At 36.5% G+C, this 19,986-nt stretch overlaps 1 protein-coding gene across 1 annotated transcript; it reads left to right on the top strand.

Annotated features, from left to right (window-relative positions):
• Positions 1-1,407: 1,407 nt before the first annotated feature.
• LOC121259457 (protein RESISTANCE TO PHYTOPHTHORA 1, chloroplastic) lies at positions 1,408-3,454 on the top strand. Its single transcript, XM_041161051.1, has 4 exons — positions 1,408-1,757; positions 2,160-2,370; positions 2,795-2,964; positions 3,046-3,454. Exons 1-4 carry the CDS (start codon positions 1,509-1,511, stop codon positions 3,070-3,072), a joined length of 657 nt encoding a protein of 218 aa, XP_041016985.1. The 5' UTR covers positions 1,408-1,508; the 3' UTR covers positions 3,073-3,454.
• The last annotated feature ends 16,532 nt before the right edge of the window (positions 3,455-19,986 follow it).

The raw sequence follows: 19,986 nt of genomic DNA, 5'->3' as shown, positions 1-19,986 counted from the left end.
TTAAAAAAGTCACATTTTATTATTATTTTGTATTAGGTGGTAGAAGTTGGGTGGCCCAATACAAATTGAGGCCTAATACAACGGAAGCTCTTCGGAATAGCCCGACTGTTTATAGGAGATAAACAACCCGTTAATAACTATCAGACACGTAAGAAAGTAGGGATATTGTACAATACACAAACATACAGTTAATTAAAGCTGAAAAGAGAAAAAGAAGTCCCCACCATCTACCCTTGAATCTGTACCCCTTTGGGTCTTCCCCATAGAAACCTCTTCCCCATCCCCTTCCCCATTTCATAGCTTCGTGAATGACAGCATAGAAAGGTTTGGTTGCTGAGCAAACTAAGAAATGTGAATTGCGTTCTTCTGAATATTCAATATGCACAGTGGTCATTGACTTTTGGAAGCTTATAGTCTTGGCTTGATTTTGGGTGCTGAGAAAAATGAGTAATAGAGTAGTGTTTGTAAAGTGCTTTGTTTGCTCATCTCATAAACAATGAAAATCCTCCAAGGTTGTAATTTTGACTGTCTCCCATTTCTTTTTGTATTTCTTAGTTACCAAACAGAAAATAAATATTTAAATATTTTCATTTACAGTGGTTATTGATCACTGTTGAAAGAGAAAATCTTATTCTTATATTCCTTTTCAGCTATTTCTATGCAGATATGGGCTTTCATATGAGAAAAAGGCTTGCTTTTTGAAGCATAGTGCTTCGAGGCATGCATAAATCTTGTTGAGACTGGGGTGATATTTTAATGCATTGTTCACATTTGGGCAAAGAACAGTAGGTGCCTATGGAATCAGAAGAATAAACTGGGGTGAGCATCCTAAGAACTTAAGATTTAGCTTGCAATTTGCCTATTGTTTAGCTGATCAGAAAAACGTAAGGTTGAGATCTCACTTTGGTTTGGATGAGGATCAGGACACGAGAGGGTTGTGAGTTTTTCTCTGGGGGTCGAGCTCCGTCTATGGAGGCTAGGGGCTTGAGCTCCGTCCTACACCTAGCTCGGGGGTCGAATTGTCATCGGGGATGAGTGTGGGGTCAAGATTTCAATTACGACTTTGGATGGAGTGGAAGACGAATACTGTGATAGAGGCATGAGAGGGTAAGGCTGTGATGAGTTGATCAGGTGTAAGCAACTCTACAACATAAAAAATAGAAGGCTAATGTGGAGGCCTGCTATTGGAAGGCTGTTTATTGAGTAACAACAGCGGACTGACTTTCAGGTTTTCTCTTATTAAAAGGTGGCATGAGAAGGAAGACTTTTTTTTTTTGTAGGCTTGAGAAGGAAGACTTTGATTTTGAACTTTGGTGACCCGCACGTGAGGAAAATGTAAATAGATCATTCAAAGAATTAAATTTATCTATTCTCAAAAAAAGAAATAGATAATTAAAAAAATTAGAAGACGCCACCATTTTCCGTTTTGTTATTCGTCGCAGCTGCCATACGTTCCTTATCTCTCGCTGCCTCCTCTGTAGAACTCAACCGAGAAGAGTGTTAGCAACATGAACACCCTGATCCCAACGTCTTTCGGCAACACCCAGATTTCAAGGTTCCATTTCACTATTCCTATCCTCAGAAACGGCTGGTCCCATGCTTACTGTCGCACCAAGAGCTTCAAACTAAATGCCAGTCACAGTGACATAGATACACAGACGGTAGAGGATCCCAAGGAAGAAACACGAGTAGACTCCAATGAAGCAAGCAAAGCCTCCACTCCATCCGTCGCCGCTGTCGAAAAAGACCTCAAAAAGGTTGGTCCAAGCTTCCTCTTTACTGGGTGAACCTGGAACATTGAGTTTGATCTGATTTTTTTTTTTATAAATAGTTTGATCTGATTTTGAAAATGCCCATCTGAACTAACTTCTGGGTTAATTTCTTTCATTTTGTTACATCAGTAATAGATGCTTCATATGGCTCAAGAAAGGTTACTGAGAGGTGATAAATTGGATAATAGTCCTAAATTTGAGTAGTTGATATAACGCCAAGGTTTCGGGTCTTTGAAGCTCCCCACTTGTGGCATTAGGCCTGCGAATTGCCAAGTCCCAGCGGCTGTTTTATTTTATATCTTGCAATGGTTTCTCCTTACACTGCATCTGAGAGGGAGTCACATAGGGCTTGCTTTTTACGATTTCTATTTCGCATTTCCTCCACAGGTGGTTCAGAAAACTGCCGCAACCTTTGCACCAAGGGCTTCCACAGCTACCAAAAACCCTGCTGTTCCTGGAACTGCCTTGTATACTGTTTTTGAGGTTCAAGGCTATGTCTCAATGTTGTTGGGTGGAGCTCTGTCTTTTAATCTCATTTTCCCATCAAACGAACCGGACATATGGAGATTAATGGGAATGTGGTCCATTTGGATGTTCAGTAAGTTATGCCTTCAATCACTTTTTTATTTTAGATTTCATTAGGTGTTCCATCTAAAACCTTTCATTTCTCTATAATGTTTTGTTTACACGTTAAAGATTCTTCTTAAAATAATATTTGATGAAGCAAGATTTACGACCACCTGTTTACAAAATCCTCTGGCTTATTATTTTTTAAGAAAAATTATATTGACAAATCCGCGTGGAGGACACACCCAATTTAAGTTCTCATATAAATTTTAGTTCTGTTTGTCATATCTGAAATGTTAAACTTCCCAATTTAATTCAAAACTTCTTACCAATTTCATACACAATAACAGGTAGTATGACGTTTTGGATAAATTCTCACATATGGCTCACACTAGACAGCCATTCAGTTTGTGTAAATTTTAATTACCCAAGCAATTTCTCTCGCTTTCTTTCAGCAATTCCTTCACTCCGGGCTCGGGACTGCTCGAAGAATGAGAAAGAAGCTCTTAACTATCTCTTTCTCGTCATTCCACTGCTCAATGTTTTAATCCCATTCTTTTGGAAGTCCTTTGCAGTTGTCTGGTCTGCAGATATAATAGCCTTCTTTGGAATGTATGCATGGAAGGTAATTTTCAGACATGGTGAATTCGGTATTCCTTTCCATGGTTCGTGATTTTCTCTACTAAAATACATTCTTTCTCTTCAGTTTGGGTGGCTGCAGAGAACAGACTAGGAGTTCAATGTGGCGGCAGCTGTCTTCATTTGGATAGATAATCTCATGACCTTCACTTGATATACTCAAATTTATAGCTCGTGATGCATGTCTGACCAGAAGGTTCTCAAGGTCCCATTGTTGACCAACTTACTACCTTGATGATGATGTTTTGTGAATCAACTTAGCACCAGGGCTTCCCTTTCCTTACCCGGGCAATACAGATATACATTCCTCTCCTTCTAAATATGTATTGATAAATAAATACCAACTGCGTTGAAGTTTGGTGCCTGGAAAATATTTTCATGTCTCTTTTTGTTTCACCTTCCTGCTGCCATCTTTGGGATGCATAACATGTATATAGTTCACTGTTCATTTGGATATAATTCATTAAAAAATTGTAGCTGGGTGAGTCCTGAATTATTGTTTGTTTGCTTTCCATGTGTATGCCGTAAAAGAGCAGTTCTGTTAGCTGTGGAGGTTGTGGCTATTCAAATCTTGGATCAGGGTGATTATATACAGAAATTTGGTAGTAGTAATCATAACTTCATCAGTAAAGATAATGAGACATGCTATGAACAGAAGGCGAACAAGTGAAAACTACGGCCACATAACATGTATGCAAAAACAAATAAGGTTACTCCTAAGGTGTTTCTTAATATGAACAACGCTGCCTAATCTCTCCAAGGACCTTTGTTATGAGAGGGAAATATGCACCACTCCTCTAAAGAAAATCGATAGAGCCTTCATTGCATCAATGAATCCACCCATTAGAATTCTTCAGCTGATCAACTTTACATACAAAACCCCAAATGCCACACCACAAGCAGCAACTACTCCTTGAGTCCCATCCTATCTGCTTCTGGCTGAAAAAACAATAATAAGTATTGTCGGTACTCAATCGAGAGGGAGGGAGGGGCTAAGAACTGGGAAAAAGAGACAGACTGCTATAAAATTGCATGCTATCCTTCTGAAAAAACAGCCAACCAAGAGCCAGATTTGAGTAGGACCAGGGGAATGTTCTTTCAGCTTTAACATAAATACTCATCCATACCTTGTAAAGTTCTTCAAACAACCTTAGTATCATTTTACCCCCACATTCGACAAAATCAAACTTTTTGTATGCAGCATTAATTTTCACTCGAGTTTTCATGTATTCTTAACACTGAACTGTCCACTCCTTATCCTCCTCCTCTGGCACCTAACTGCAAACCTAGCCTTATCTTGATTTTTTATTTTCACAGTGATGTTGACCATAGTATTAAGACCGTACCATCTGTTGAGGGGCACTGAAAGTTTAATGGATCAATTATTCTTTCCCAAGTGCTCCACATACTTGGTTGCAGATTACATATTTAGGCTTAAGCAGTAGACTATAATTTATTACATGTACACATTGGAAGGAAGAAAAACATCTTGAAGTCTTACAAGTAAGGAAGCTTACCACTTAAATATCACAGTTAAAACTTTGTACACAAATATCCACTTTGAGAAAGCCAAGCTTTTCCACTGCAGACCATTGGCAGAAGCTGATTATTGGAATATGATTTGTGCATGTGTAAGTCTCGTGCAAGTTCTTAAAAAAAAAAAAAGTGGAACCCATTTGAAAATATCCACTTTTTGTTTTCAAATACCTTTCCATGAGACGTGCACGCTCTGGGCTTGAATGCATAACTCTTCCTAATTCTCTATACATAGTTCATTTTCACTGTCCTCGTCAAGCACACTCCATTAACCATGAAACCAGCAAGCTGCAAATAAATTAACACTGAGCGTGAAAAATCAGTTACAAATTATGTTTATATGTTGTAAATAATAATCAAGATTTTGTGAATTTGTAATTAGGTCTTTAGTTATATATATATATATATATATATATATATATATATTTTGTTCAACTCCACATGGTTTTGCATTTGCCCCTTTGTGAATTCAAATCCTGACTCTGCCACGTATTTGTCACAAGTACCCTTTGTGTATCTTCCAGCAGATACATCGGTGTGTCTGCTGGAAGAGGAAGGGAAGCAATGGTATTAACGATTGGAGAGGAAAGAAAGGCGAAACGGGGCGTTCTGAGTTAATAAAACGATGTGTTTTATCTGTGTAGAAATGTGTAGCGTGTTTTTTACGTGTAGTGTGCTATGTTTAGTTCTTTTAATGTTACAGTGCGTTTAATAAGTCATGAATTGTACCCATGTATATAAACGAGAATGGGGAAAGAAGAAGGCATCTAAGAAGTGAGTGGACTTATGGGAGGTTGGGAATTCCTCGAAATATTCCCTTGTGTGATTTCCATATGATTCTTGAATGAATTCTTTACGTTCTTGAGTCATTCTTGATTGTTTTTTTATTTTCTGTTTGTTCTTGTTGGTTCTTAATTCTGGGTTCGAAGTTCTTGCTGGTGTGAAGTCAGTTCTAACACTTGTCATTACTTGACAATTGGCATCAGAGAGGCGATCCTTTTATGGTGGAAGGAACAAGATCTATTGCGCTGAAGTTGCAACAAGAAGGTGCTTAAAGGCATCAAGAGGTTCTGCAAAAGCAATTAGATGACCACCATCAAGCCATTGCTGGAATCAATGAAAGGTTAGAGCAACTAACTGATATGATAAGATCTTATCTTTAGTTGAGTCTAGACAAGTGAATTCTGTATATGATGATCATGTGGAAAGTAGAGAGAAAGTGTATGAAGAGAGGGGATTTTTACCAAGGGGAATACATTTGGATTTTCCCCATTTTGATGGGAATAATCCTACTGCAAGGATCGTTAAGGCCACCCAATATTTTGAATTCAACCATACACCTCCTAATGAGAAGTTGTTGATGGCCTCTTATCACATAGAAGGGGAGACGTTGGTGTGGTATCGTGATGCCTTAGATGGGGGCAATTTACAGGATGTGATACATTTGTTAAGGCATTGTTGGTAAGATTTGGGCCAATAGCTTATGATGACCCTATGGAAGCTTTGACAAGATTAAAGCAGACAACTTCTATAGCCTCTTACAAGGCTCAATTTGAAAGCCTTTCAAATAGGCTAAAAGGGTTGTCAGAAAAATACAAACTCAGATTTTTTTTGAGTGGGTTGAAGGATGAAACCCGACTCTCTATTAGGATGCTTAATCCAGTGAATCTCATTGCAGCCTTTGGATTAGCAAAAATCCAAGAATAATACATTTTGACTTCAAGGAAGTCTTGGAGACAAGGTGGGGTGAGTGTTGAAAGAAATTCTGAGATACCTTCAGAAGGGGGAAATAGGGTGCAAAAGGGTAATTTTACAACCAAAAAGGTTTTCTCTTCTCAAATGGATGAAAAGAGAAGAAATGACCTTTGTTACCATTGTAATAAGAAGTGGAATCCAGCCCATGTTTTTAAAAATCTAAAAGTTTACCTGTTGCAGTTGGAGGAGTAAGTGGAGGAGGGAAAAGATTGTGAAGTTGAAAAAGGTTTTGATGTAGTTGCTAATTGTGAGAATGGGCAGAGAATTGGAGATGAGGAGTTGGAGATCTCAATTCATGCAATATCTAGGTGCACCAGTAACAATGCCATGAAGCTGTAGGGGAAAAATTGGCTCCTTTTTAGTAGATTCAGGAAGTAATAATGCCACTAGTAACAATCCATTGATCGTGGAGGCAACCAAGTTGAGAGTTTAAAAAGATTCTAATCTGCAGGTAAAAGTTACTAATGGGGATAAGATTCTCAATTAAGGAAGGTGTGAAGAGGATAAGATTTCAAGGATTAATGAATGAGGTATTCAAGCCTTTCCTTAGGAAGTTTGTATTGGTTTTTTTCGATGATATTCTGGTTTATAGTTAGTCTTTTGATGATCACTTACAACATTTGAGATCAGTGCTGACAGTTTTGAAGGAACATAGCTTATATGCTAAAAGATCCAAATGTAGGTTTGGAGTTACTAAGGTGAACTACTTAGGCCACATTATTTTTGGAGATGGTGTTAGAGCAGACCCCTCAAAGATTGCATCAATGCTAGAGTTGCCAATTCCAATCTCATTGATATCCTTGAGAGGATTCTTGGGCCTCACGGGCTGCTACAGGAAGTTTATTAGACACTATGGTTCAATTGCAGCCCATTGACAATGCTTACTAAAGAAGAATTGGTTTCTGTGGTCTGATGAAGCTACCAAGGCTTTTCTCCAATTGAAGCAAGTGGTGACTCAGCCTCCAGTATTGAAGCTACTTGATTTCTCTAAGGAATTTATGATTGAATATGATGCTTCAGGAGTGGGATTAGGGGGTGTTTTGATGCAGGAGGGCCAGCCAATAGCTTTATTTAGTAAAGTCTTGAAAGGGAAGGCCTTACTTCTCTAAACATATGAGAAAGAATTGTTGGCATTGGTGACTTCAATGGGTAAGTGGAGACCTTACTTGTTGGGTAAGACCTTTAAGATCAAAACTGACCAACAAGCCTTAAAGTACTTATTGGAATAGAAAATAGATATTGAGGCCTAGCAGAAATAGATTTCGAAGTTGATGGGCTATGACTTCAAAATAGAGTATAAAAAGGGAAGAGATAAAAAAGTAGCTAAAGCATTATCAAGGAAGATGGAAGATGATACAACTATACTAACCCTAATTTCTTTTCCCACGGCAGTTTGGATAGAAGAGCTCAAGCAGAATTATGAGTTTTCTAATGACATACAGAATATTATTCACAGTTGCAACAAGGGGAAATGGTATCTGGTGATTATTCCATGCAACAAGGTTTATTGCTAAGAAAAGGAAAACTGGTGATAGTTCCCATGTCCTCTTTTAAGGATAAGGTTTTGCATTATATCCATTATAATCCATAGGCAGGTCATGTGGGTTATCCCAAAACATTGCAAAAAGTCAAGGGGGATTTTTATTGGGAAGGGATGCGTAAGGATATCAAGAAGATGGTGAATGAGTATGAAGTATGTCAGATTAATAAGCATGAAACTGCGCATCCAGCATGCCTGCTTCAACCTTTGCCTATTCCAAATTCTCCATGGTTGGATATCTCAATAGACTTCATTGAGGGACTTCCAATCTCTAATGGGTTATTTGTGATTTTCTCAGTTGTAGACAAATTAACCAAGTTTGCACATTTTTTCCCATGACTCATCCTTATACAGCAAGCAAAGTGTCAATGATTTTTTTTCTTTGGAGTTTTTAAACTCCATGGTATGCCAAAGATTATTTATTCGGATAGAGACCCAGTTTTCACAAGTTCTTTTTGGAAGGAACTTTTCCATCTGCAGGGTACTACTTTGTCTTTTTCATTGGCTTATCACCCTCAATCCGATGGTCAAACTGAAGTTTTGAATAAGATATTGGAAGGTTACTTGAGGTTCTACAATGAGGATAAGCCAAAGAAGTAGAGTAGCTGGTTACCATTGGTAGAGTGGTGTTATAATACCACTCATCATTCCTCCCCAAAACTTCTTTCTTATATCCTTAGCACTATTGCCAATGCAGTGTAGAATATCAATTAAAGTCTAGGGAGCATTTGCTGCCAATTTTGAAAGAAAACTTGCGTAAGGCCCAGAACATAATGAAGACTTTTATTGATAAGAATATGATTGATAGGTCATTTGAAGTTAGAGATTGGGTCTTTTTAAGACTACAACCTTATAAGCAAAAAACAATGGCAATGCACCACAATTTGAAGTTGTCTCCAAGATATTATGGACCCTTCCAGATAGCTGCTACAATTGGTACTGTGGCTTACATACTTAATTTACCTTCCACTGCAAAAACCCACCCAATTTTTCTTGTGTCTTGTCTGAAGAAAAAGTTGTGTGATCAAGTTACTCCTTTACGTACCCTTCCACCTCTGGACGGTAAAGGCAGTGTACAGCTAGAGCTTGAAGTTATCATTGAAAGAAGAATGAAGAAGGTCGGAAACCATGCGGCTACTGAAGTCCTTGTCAAATGGCTAGGGGCACCAATTGAAGATAGCTCTTGGGGGCTACTTTGGAAGCTATAGAACTTGTATCCACACTTTGTGGGCAAGGTCTCGTAGAGAAGGGGACATCCCAGTAGCTTGGTGGAGGAAGGAAGGTTGTGGGCAAGGCCTTGAAAGGAAGGAGATTATCATGGGTGTATCTACTAGAAGAGGAAGGGAAGCAACGATATTAACAACTGGAGAGGAAATGAAGGCGAAACGAGGCATTTTGAGTTAATAAAACGATGTGTTTCATCTGTGTAGAAATTTTTGTAACACTCGAGCCCAGCCAAGCCTGCTTTACAAAATTTTTTGGGTTTATAGGTATGAAAAGCCCATTTGAGACTATGAGTAAATTTTTTTTGGAAGAGAGTACGAGCCTAAGAATTTTATTTTGGCGGATATCGAATTTTTATTGGGCTTGCCATGTTAGTTAAAATCATTAAATATTTTGTTTTGGATGGAATCTTGGTTTGGGCCAAGGAATTTATGGAACAAATATATTTCTTTTAAGGATTAGATGTGGCCCAAATACTTGGAACAGACTAAAAAGCCCAAGCCCGTGATATCTTGTTTCAGACTCCACGTTCTATACCTTTCATGTTCCTTTTTTTTTTTTTTTAATCATTGCATGCATGACTCCATCACTTCCATTCCCACTGAATGCACGCCATTTTCTCTCATCTCTAGGGTTTTATTTTGGTCTTCTGTTCACCTATTTATACCTCCTGTTAGCCCTCAATCTTATACATGTTTTAAACATCCTCAACCCTAGACTAAGTGGCCGCCGCACCACCTTAAGGTAGTTCCACTCCAAGCCGCAGACCGAGAACCACATAGAGTAGCCCAGCCTTGAACCCACGTGTAGCCACCGTAAACCGCCACAGTTGAGCCACTGCATCTCCACCTCATCCCACGAAGAACCACATAGCCGCAACTCAACCTTCCTGCATCCAAAGCCATGGCAACCACCTGCATGTAGAAACAAACGTGCACCCCTGTTTTTGCTGCTCAAAACAGAGCATGGCCAAAGGAAGCTTGTCAACCAGTTTCTCGCCAGAAACGACCACACGACATGACCATAGCTCAGTCATGAAACTCCCTGGACCACCACACCCACTCTAATCGGCGGCATCCTGGCCGCACCATTACCTCAGCCTAGCATCTGTCATGCCCTCCCATGGTGCCACTGTCTCTTTGTTCTTCCTTGGGTAAGTGCTGCCGCTGCACATTAGTTGATTTTCCTCTCGTGTAGTTGCCTTGTAAGGAAATTTTTATATCTCTGTGAACCTAGCTTGTAGAAGAGGGGTGTTATTTTAAATTGTCTTTATGCCCCTTTTATTAGATTATGTGTTTTGGAGAGGTTTCAAGCGGGCTGCAGGTTTTTCTTTGGACTTAGACGCATGTGGGCTTATATTGTTAAGTTAGTATTTTAGGATACTAATGAATTTAACGGAATATTTATTAAGTGGATACTGATGAATTTAGAAAGTGATGGTATTTTAGAGTTAAAAGAAATTTTAGGTTTTGAGGTATTAAAATAAGTATTTTAGGTGTAATTACGAAGTAACTGTTCAATTCGATATTTATTCAAGTTACATGAATTTTCTATAGGTGACGATTGATATTCGTTTGGCACTGTTGTGAAGGTATTTTGAAAAATTAAGAAGTTCAGATAAGCAGGGTTCCTATGCTAGACTTTGTATAAAAATAAAATGGGCAAATGTCTGTTTTGGAAAATATGCATGTTTTATTATAAAAAGAAATTTGAAATGACCTCAATTATTTGTTTTGCATTACTTACGAAATTATGTACAAGAATAAAGTATTTTCCGGCATGACTGGTGTAGACATGAGCTTATTTTTGGCATTATGTTATTGAACTGGGAAAAATGAGCAAAAATGAAAATTTGATAATTTTTACATGTGACGTGAATATGTTCTGAATCTGTTTTGAAAAATGTGAAATAATCTGAATTTCAGTACTCTGTTTTGATATGATATGGCATCTGAAAAAAATTTTGGCATGACTTTTTGATTCTGGTTCTGATATGGTGATTTTGGCTCTGTTTTGATCTCATATATGGTCCTGTCATGGGATATAATTGTGACCTAGCCCTGTTATGGGATATAATTGTGACTTGGCCTTGTCATGGGATATAATCGTGACCTCTGGCCCTGTCACGAGATACAATAGTGACCTCTAGTCCTGTCACGAGATACAATAGTGATTTCTGACCCCACCACGGGATATAATAGTGGTCTTTGTTCTGAGTGCAGCTTTGGTATCATGATGATTTATGTTCTGCTTGGCTTTTCGCAAAATGCATAACCCTACCACAGAGGTTAAGCATGGTCTCTTTTCTGATATGATGCTCTGATATGTTATGATATAACATAATAAGATGATGATGTTCAGTCATGTTATGACAAATGACATTTTCGAATGTGAACATTTTGAACTGTCACTCTGATATTTTTATTACATGTTTTTTTATTTGCGTTCTGAAACTTAAATGTTTTTGTTCCGCATTTTGAACTTTGTAAATGCCCATATTTACATATTAGTATATGTTATCTGCTTACTGAGTTGTTGATAACTCATTTTTTATCTTCACAATATTTTTCAGATGAAGTGAATGCTTAGACTAAGGATCGAAAATAGAAAGCGGGTATAAGATTTCTAAGTGTAGGGAATAAGTACTGAGATTATTGAAAGATTATTATTTTGTAGATTGATAGATTGTATTGACTAGATTTATTGGGATGTTGACAATTATATTAAGCTTTGAGTTGTCGCATTTATGGTCATGGAGTTTTTGAAAATGGATGAGGATATGTTTATGGAGCATTTGGAATATTTATTCGTATTATGAGAAAAGATTTAGGTGACAGGTAGTAACTCTTTAACTCCCTCTGGGACCAAGGTGTTACAATTGTAGTGTGTTGCCTTTAGTTCTTGTAATGATATGATTCATTTAATAAGTTATGAATTGTACCCGTGCGTGTATAAATGGGAATGGAGAAGGAAGAAGGCATCTGAGAAGTGAGTGGACTTATGGGAGGTTGGGAATTCCTCGAAATATTCCCTTGTGTAACTTCCATATGATTCTCGAATGAATTCTATACATTCTTGAGTCATTCTTAATTGTTCTTGATTTCTGTATGTTCTTATTAATTCTTAATTCTAGGTTCGAGGTTCGAGGTTCGAGGTTCTTGTTGGTGTGAAGTCAGTTCTGATTCTTGTCATTACTAGACAGTATCATAAGACATCACCAACCTAACAAAAAACTATCGTTCTAAAGACATATCCTTGGATCTAGATTGACGGTCAATAACCTAGCATTCCCGTATGTCTAATTGTTTGGCCAATATTTGCTTTGATGCGGATCTAGGGTTCAGAGTCTTCAGACCACCCTCACAAAACAGTAAGCCGAAGTGAGAGAGAAGAAGTATTTAGTTACTTGTTCGAGTGTAGTAAATGTTCTGTTGAGTTGTTGGGCTGATTTGTTAGAGGGCTCGTAGTAGTATTTCAGTTCAGAAGACTCATTTAGCATGGGCTTGTCCCTGTAGCGTGGGCTTTGTCCCTTAGATAGTATTTGGTGGCCTATTATCTAATAGAGGGCACTGTAGTTATTTTCGCTATTTTTTGTTATGATTACTGTTTATGTACCGATGGAATGTACACAAAATGAATTAAAAGGAATTTTGCCAAATCTGTAGGTTCAGGTTTCCTTGAAAAATCAGATTCTATTGCTCTTGTTTTCTTGCTTCATTATTATCTAGTGGGTTCTCAACATGCTTCTTGGCTTTTCAAAAAAATATAGACCAGGGTTTTGCAGGCAAATGTTGATGTAGTTCCATTTGGATTGAGAGATAAGATGAGATACATTGCGATGGTTTGTAAATAGAAATAAGATTTGTGAATTGAAATTTATGAATAATAATAAATAATAATAAAATGAGTTGAGATGATCTCAACCTATCTCTCAATCCAAATCGGTTGAAGTCATCCATTGAGTCAATGCCGCGTTAAATTATTGAAAGAAAGATCATGTTCAGTAACTTCTTGGCAATTTCCTTGCAGCTTCTTCAAACTTTAGATGCCATTTTCACACAATGTTCTCATGAGTTGAAAAAAAAGGAAAAAACAAAACAAAAAAAATTAACAGTGATACAATGACAACTGCATTAATGCTCCTACATAGTAAAATAATATTATTTATGAATTCAGAAATTATTAAATAATATTTATTTAATAATTTTTCTTTAAAATTAAAGAAAAATTCAGAAAATTTTAATATTTATGAATAAATTTTGTGAAATTTGTTAATTAACTGGCTGTTATTTTATCAAATCTGGGGAAAAAAAAAAACTTGCAATCCAACTTTCTTATTGTTTCTTTTTTAATTTTAGCATACCCTCCAAGTTGTATACCATAATTGAGGTTAAAGCTGTAATCTAGCCGAGCTGAACCGATCTTTGGCTTGCCGAGCTCGGCTCGATTCAAAAAAATTGAGCTCGAGTAGATTCGAACCGAGTTCGAGCTTTGGGTTCGACTCGAGCTCGGCTCGAGTTGTTTATTTTTTTTAATTTTTCAAATAAGATTTAATAATTAATAAATTAGATAAATAAAAAATAAAAAAATCTAATATTGAATTTGTATAACTAACAAATAGAATCTCTATTGAATTATAAGATTTTAAAAATTTATAAATAATTAATATCTAGCTTGTTGATACTTATCCATAATAACAATATGTTATATGTCTACATAAATTATTAATACATACACATAATATGATAGCATATATCTATTTCATATATGATTACCACATATTAGTATATGAAATTATTAAATCTGGCTAATTATTGTACAAATTATAAAATATAACTATGAAGTATATTCAATATATAGGAATAAGTAATTAGGTTACATATTATATATTTAATTATAAAAGTATTATGCTTATATTATTAGCTAATACATACATATATATGTATATATATAGGTGTATGTACGTATATATTTATCAATATATGAACGAGTTTTAATCGAGTCGAGCTAACGAGTCAACTCGGGTATAAATAAACGGGCCTTAACGAACCTTAGTCGAGTTTAGTCGAGTTTTATCGGGTATGTGTCATTTACTAATCGAGTGGGTATTTACTTTCACAGACAAGTTTTTTTTTTTTTTTTTTTTTTCCACGAGACAAGTTCGATTTAACTTTAACCAGACCACAACCAAACGAATTATCGAACAAATTGGTTCATTTACCATCCTAATTGTGGTCAGGATTGTATTCGTCAAGACCATAATTATTGCATCTATGGATGTCCCACACTATCACATGAAGCTAGAAAAGGGTAAGTATAAGAAGAAATTGTTGGGTAGGGTCTTACTTTGGCATTCCTGGTCCTTAAAGTCTTGACTTTATATTACAGCCAAAGAATTACCTGTCGTGGCATTTTTTCAGTTATTAAAATAATTTAATTTAAAACAGTAATTATTTTATATTTATGCTATGCTAGGTGCATGTGTTAACACTCCCCTCATTTAGAACATATAAAATATTTAATTCAAAACTTGCCCCTAATGAAAAATGATGAATTTAATGGTTTACTTAATTAGTACACTAACACACCCCTCATTTAGGCCAACATATAAAATATTTTTAATTGCTTAAGATATATTTTAAAGTTAATTTAGATAGTGTATCCCCCTTATACTTCAAAGCGCCTATAAATGTGAACAGTAATGAACAGTGATACGTGAACAGTAATAAACAGAGATCACAAAATAGCGAAATCACAACAGATCACACAATGCCAAACTCACCGAAATCATCTCAAAATCACAGTAGGATGATCACAAACTCACTGTAAATCATCCTAATTCTACAAAATCACAAAATGAACAAATTTACAAAATCACAAAATGGGAGAGGCAGAGGGTTGGGCATCGAGGAGCAGGGGAGGTGCCGTGTAAGGCTGTGGTGGCGTCGTGGGCTATAGGCGGCAGATCTAGGCCGTCGTGGTGGTGCGGTGGCGTGGGCTTAGCTAACGGCGGCACTACGGGGAGAAACCTGTGCGTCTAGAGGCACTGCGTAGTGGGGCTAGGGAGGAGTTACGGATGGTGAGTTCAATGGAAATGGTCCACAGCGTCAGGGGAACTCGACGGTGGTGCTTGGTGGAGCAGGGGCTGAGCCACGGTGGCGCAAGGGTGGAGAACCTGTGCGTTGAGACCCATTTCGGGTTGCTCGCGTGCGGCTAAGGGAGGAGCTGCCAAAGGACTTCGACGGTGGAGTTTGGTAGCCGGCATGAGGGGAAGCCGGTGACGTCGTCGGTGACACTGCACGTCTGCTTGAGGGAGGAGATCGCGCGAGAGAGAGGGAAGACGCGACTGAGCGGAAGGAGAGAGAGGGAGAAAGAGAAAGTGAGGGGAAAATGAAAGTTTTTAGAAATTAAATCCAACCTTCATCATAAGTCTCCAAATTTGATCCAATGGTAAAAATTTAAATACTGATTTAAATTAATTTAAAATAGATAATTAACATATAAATATCATATCATAAATAAATTATCAAATTTAATTTATAAAATATTAAAGTTTTTGGAATTTAAATCTAACTCTTTATCATAAGTCTCCAAATTTGATCCAATGGTGAAAATTTAAATATTGATTTAAATTAATTTAAAATAGATAATTAACATATAAATATCATATCATTAATAAATTATCAAATTTAATTTATAAAATATTAATTTTTCATCATTAGATAAATGATAAAATTTTGTTAAATATTTTTAAAAAAATAAAATTATATAAATAATTAGAATTTTAACATAATTTAAATATGATAATATTCTTAATTAACTAAATTAGGCAAACGTCTCTGGGACGTTACCCTACTACTGGTGTATATATATATATATATATATATATGTTCTGTATTTATGAGTTAGTTGGTATGGAATCTCTAGCTTTAATTGAGTTTGAGATGTTCAGTGAAAGCAATGTTAATTGTACGATCTAATTTATTATGTATCATTAATACCTAATGGGCAGATTTTCTTTAGGTTCGGTTGTTTGATCTGGGATTTAGGGAAACATGACTCCATTCATGTCCAACATCCGTGTCCAATAACCTTTTCAAAAAGAAGATAGTGGACTCTCCATTATGCCCAATATGCTACAGAGAAGATGAAACAGTTGCTCATGTGCTGTGGAACTGTGAATCAGCATTGGATGTGTGGTGCCAAGGGCCCATTGTGCTGCAAAAAAGTACGTTGAGGGCAGTAAGCTTCAAGGAGATTTTTGAACAGCTAAATGCCCAATGTGAAACAGAAACAATGGAACTTTTTGCTATGACTGCAAGGGGAATTTGGCAGAGGAGGAATAAAAGTGTATTTGAAGGGTCCTTCTTGCATCCTAACCTAATATCCCAGAATGCAGCTCAACAGCTGGAAGAATATAAAGCTGCTCAGCTTGGCTCTAACTCAACAACTAGAAGGAATCCTATTCAAGCTGTGATATGGAGTCCACCTCCTACGGGAATAATCAAGGTAAACTGGGATGCTGCACTGTGGGAAGATCAAGATAAACTGGGAATAGGCTTGGTAGCAAGAGACCATGAAGGTATAATTATAGCTTCTAAAAAGGTGGCTAAGGCTGGTTGTGTGATACCATTACTGGCTGAGGCAATAGGAGCCTATCAAGCTGTCAAATTGGCATCCGAAATGAACTTGGAATCCGTGATCTTTGAAGGAGACTCTCTTCAGGTTGTTCAAGCAATAAATCTGCACAAAGAGAGATGGGACAGCGTGGGACTGGTGCTTGATGATACCAGAATGTTATTAGCTCAAGTAGTACATTGGCAATTTAACTTTGTTAAAAGAAATGGAAATGATTTAGCCCACTGTCTTGCAAAGAAAGCTTTAGAACTCACGGTGGAAACTTCCGAAATGGTTGTTATTCCCAACTGTAATGAAATACCTCCTATGTAATTGAGATGAATGAAATTGTTCCTTTTACAAAAAAAAAAAAAAAAAAAAAAAAAAAAAAAAAAAAACTGGAGTCATCTTTTAGAAAAATGTTTGGTTTACCAAAAAGAAATTTATAAAACGATGTGTCTTGATGTTATACAATATTAGATTTTATAATTATTTTTATTATAAAATAAATATTGTGTTTCTTCTCATAAAGTCACGTATATTTTTATAGAATCAATTTATAGATTTAACATTTCTCCTAATGAAAAAAAAAAATCTTATAGGTGGTATGAAGCAATCCAACGTCATAATTATTTTTTCAGGCAATTGGAGTAGAGAAAATTAATGAAATAAAATAGAGATTCAACTTATTTAATATATAGATAAAAACATTGGTATATAATAGGAAACAAAAAAAATTTTAATCAGGACTTTGAAGTACTTAATTTATACGTACCCCCAACAAAAAACGCTACAGTGTTTTCATCATAAGTAAAATAGACTCGCTCATACACAATTAAAAATAACAATTTTTTTTTTTAAATTGATGGTGGCTGCCGACCACCGATCGGAATGGCATCTTATTTCCCAGAAATATACGATGGGGACCCTTTAGTAGCAAACGCACACCGATGATCATTTGAAGTCTCCTTGAAATGGATGAACCAATCTGGAATCTTATTTCCCGAAAATATCATGTGAGCCTGTTGGATGAATACATCATAAAATATACATCAACTATCTTCAAATATAGAAATCGATTAGCCACACAAAACGAATTAATATATATGGAAAAGAGAAATATATATAGGGACTTGCGGCACGATTTGGCATACGATTCGCCATATTCACTTTATAACATCCGGCCAAACCAATCTTACTTAGCTGTGGGAAATGGAATACATTTGATATTTCCGGTAAACTTTCCAGTGATATGCATCCCCTAGCATATAATACTATTAGATTCCATAAAAGCTCCATAATTTCTTAAAGTTGCTTGCAGGAATGCTTACGATATCACTGCCTGATAGATTTAATGTTACCGGATTGGGAAAGAAATGAAATGGCCCAAAGAAATTCGATTTTGATAGGCCAAAGTTTCTAAGATCCAATTGAAGAGATGCGGTTGAATTTGTTGGAGGCGGCAATGGGAATAATTCTGCACTCGATGAAGCTTCATTTTCCCAGCTTGTAGACACTACATAGGGCGTGAGTTGTCCATTATGCTCCTCCGCCTCCATCCCAAAACTTATCATATTTGGACAGTCACCGAGATCAAACATCTCTAGAGATCTCAACTGATGAATGCTACATGGTAGACGCTTAAGGTTTATGCAGCCACGTAGGCATAAAGTTTCAAGCCTAGTGAGTGACCCAATGGATGAATGCAATTCTTCTATTACGGTGCCCATCAAGAAGACTTGGCCTAACTGTTTCATTTCACATTCGATTTCAGGAAAGTTTTGGAGGCTTGAGCAATCACTAAGATCAAGGAATCCAAGAGATCTCAATTGAAGTTCCCTAGGAAAGATCTTTAGAATGAAACATCTAGCAAGACTCAATTTAACAAGCTTAGCAAGGAATCCAACAGAATCATGAGCTTCAACCAGATTTGTACAACCTTGAAGATTTATTTTCTTTAAATTTGGGTGCCTTAAAACATTCGAGAGTTTCATTAAGAAGTCACAACCACGGAAATTCATAACCGTGAGATTCTGTTAAAAAGAAAAGAACATCAAACTAAATTTAAAGAAAGAAATATTGAAAATAATAAGAATTGTACCTTAAATTCCAAGCGTATCTCCTGGATGCGACTACCGGGCATTCGTAGAATAAAGAGTTTTTCTCCACGAAATTTAAATGGCATAGATTGTAAAGGACAGTTAGGCCAATCAAGCACTCTTATTCCATCAAGTAGAGAATTAAGTTTTCCAAAAAAGTGTGCATTCTGACATCTAAATAATCTAAGTCTGTTCATATTCTTGAAGGCTTTGGGACTCAAGCTGATAATATCATCACCTTTAGGAAAATCTGCAACAATTGCTAGTTCCCTATATAGGAAGACAATGCATGTTTAAGTGTGCCAACAAATCAAAAAATAAATTATTCATATATTTATACACACACGTATAATATGTTGCATGTGCCAAATTATAAACAATGTTTAATGAAAAGAGGTTTTGATTTGACTTACTGTATTTTCCTCCGGTACATCACGAACCTTCATGAAAGAATAATCTGCTACGTGCTCATGGTATTTTGAGTGATTCTTGTCGAACAACTTCTCTACTCATATCTTGTAACAAGTCATGCATTTGCAATATTTGATTGAACTCAAAAATAAGACACTTCTCCCCAATTCTTAGGATCGAAAAGTTTAATGACATCATCAAGCCATTGTCCATTGAAAAAACATGCTCTGTCCAGAAAAACATTCTTTTCATTTTCATTTAATCTATCATAACTTGTTTGAAGTATTTTTTGAATATCTTGGTGAGGGATTTTCTTGTACTCATCCATTGCACTTACCCACTCACTTTCACTCACTACAAGAAATTTGGGTTTTTCCAGCGCTACAAATTCGCCGCTAAAAGGCTCAAAAATGCTGCAAAAAATTATTTGCAGCGTTTTTATAATCGCTGCACATTGGATGCCAAAAAACGGATGCAATATCTTTTTAGCACCGATTTTCAAAAATCGCTGCAAATAAACATATTTCCGGCGAAATAAAAGCGCCGTAAATAGTGCATAAAATCGCCACAAAAAAGCCTTCCAGTTGCTGATATCATCGTTGCAAAACATTATTTCCGGCGATTATTGTTTACGGAAAAAACTCATAATTCACTGCAAAAGTCTATTAAACCATAGTTAAGGGTTGCCGCAAGTATTTTTTGTGACGGTATGTTTCGCGGGAAATAATTTTTTGCGGCGATATACATTGCTCATAAAAAGTATTTGCGGCGATATAGATCGTTGCAAATAACTATTGTCGGCGAGTTAAACTCGCCGAAAATAGTT

The sequence above is a fragment of the Juglans microcarpa x Juglans regia genome, chromosome 4D (assembly GCF_004785595.1).
Source record: "Juglans microcarpa x Juglans regia isolate MS1-56 chromosome 4D, Jm3101_v1.0, whole genome shotgun sequence".
Lineage (NCBI taxonomy): Eukaryota > Viridiplantae > Streptophyta > Magnoliopsida > Fagales > Juglandaceae > Juglans > Juglans microcarpa x Juglans regia.
Note: the sequence above shows the minus strand (reverse complement) of the source record. Positions and strands in the feature narration are given on the sequence as shown.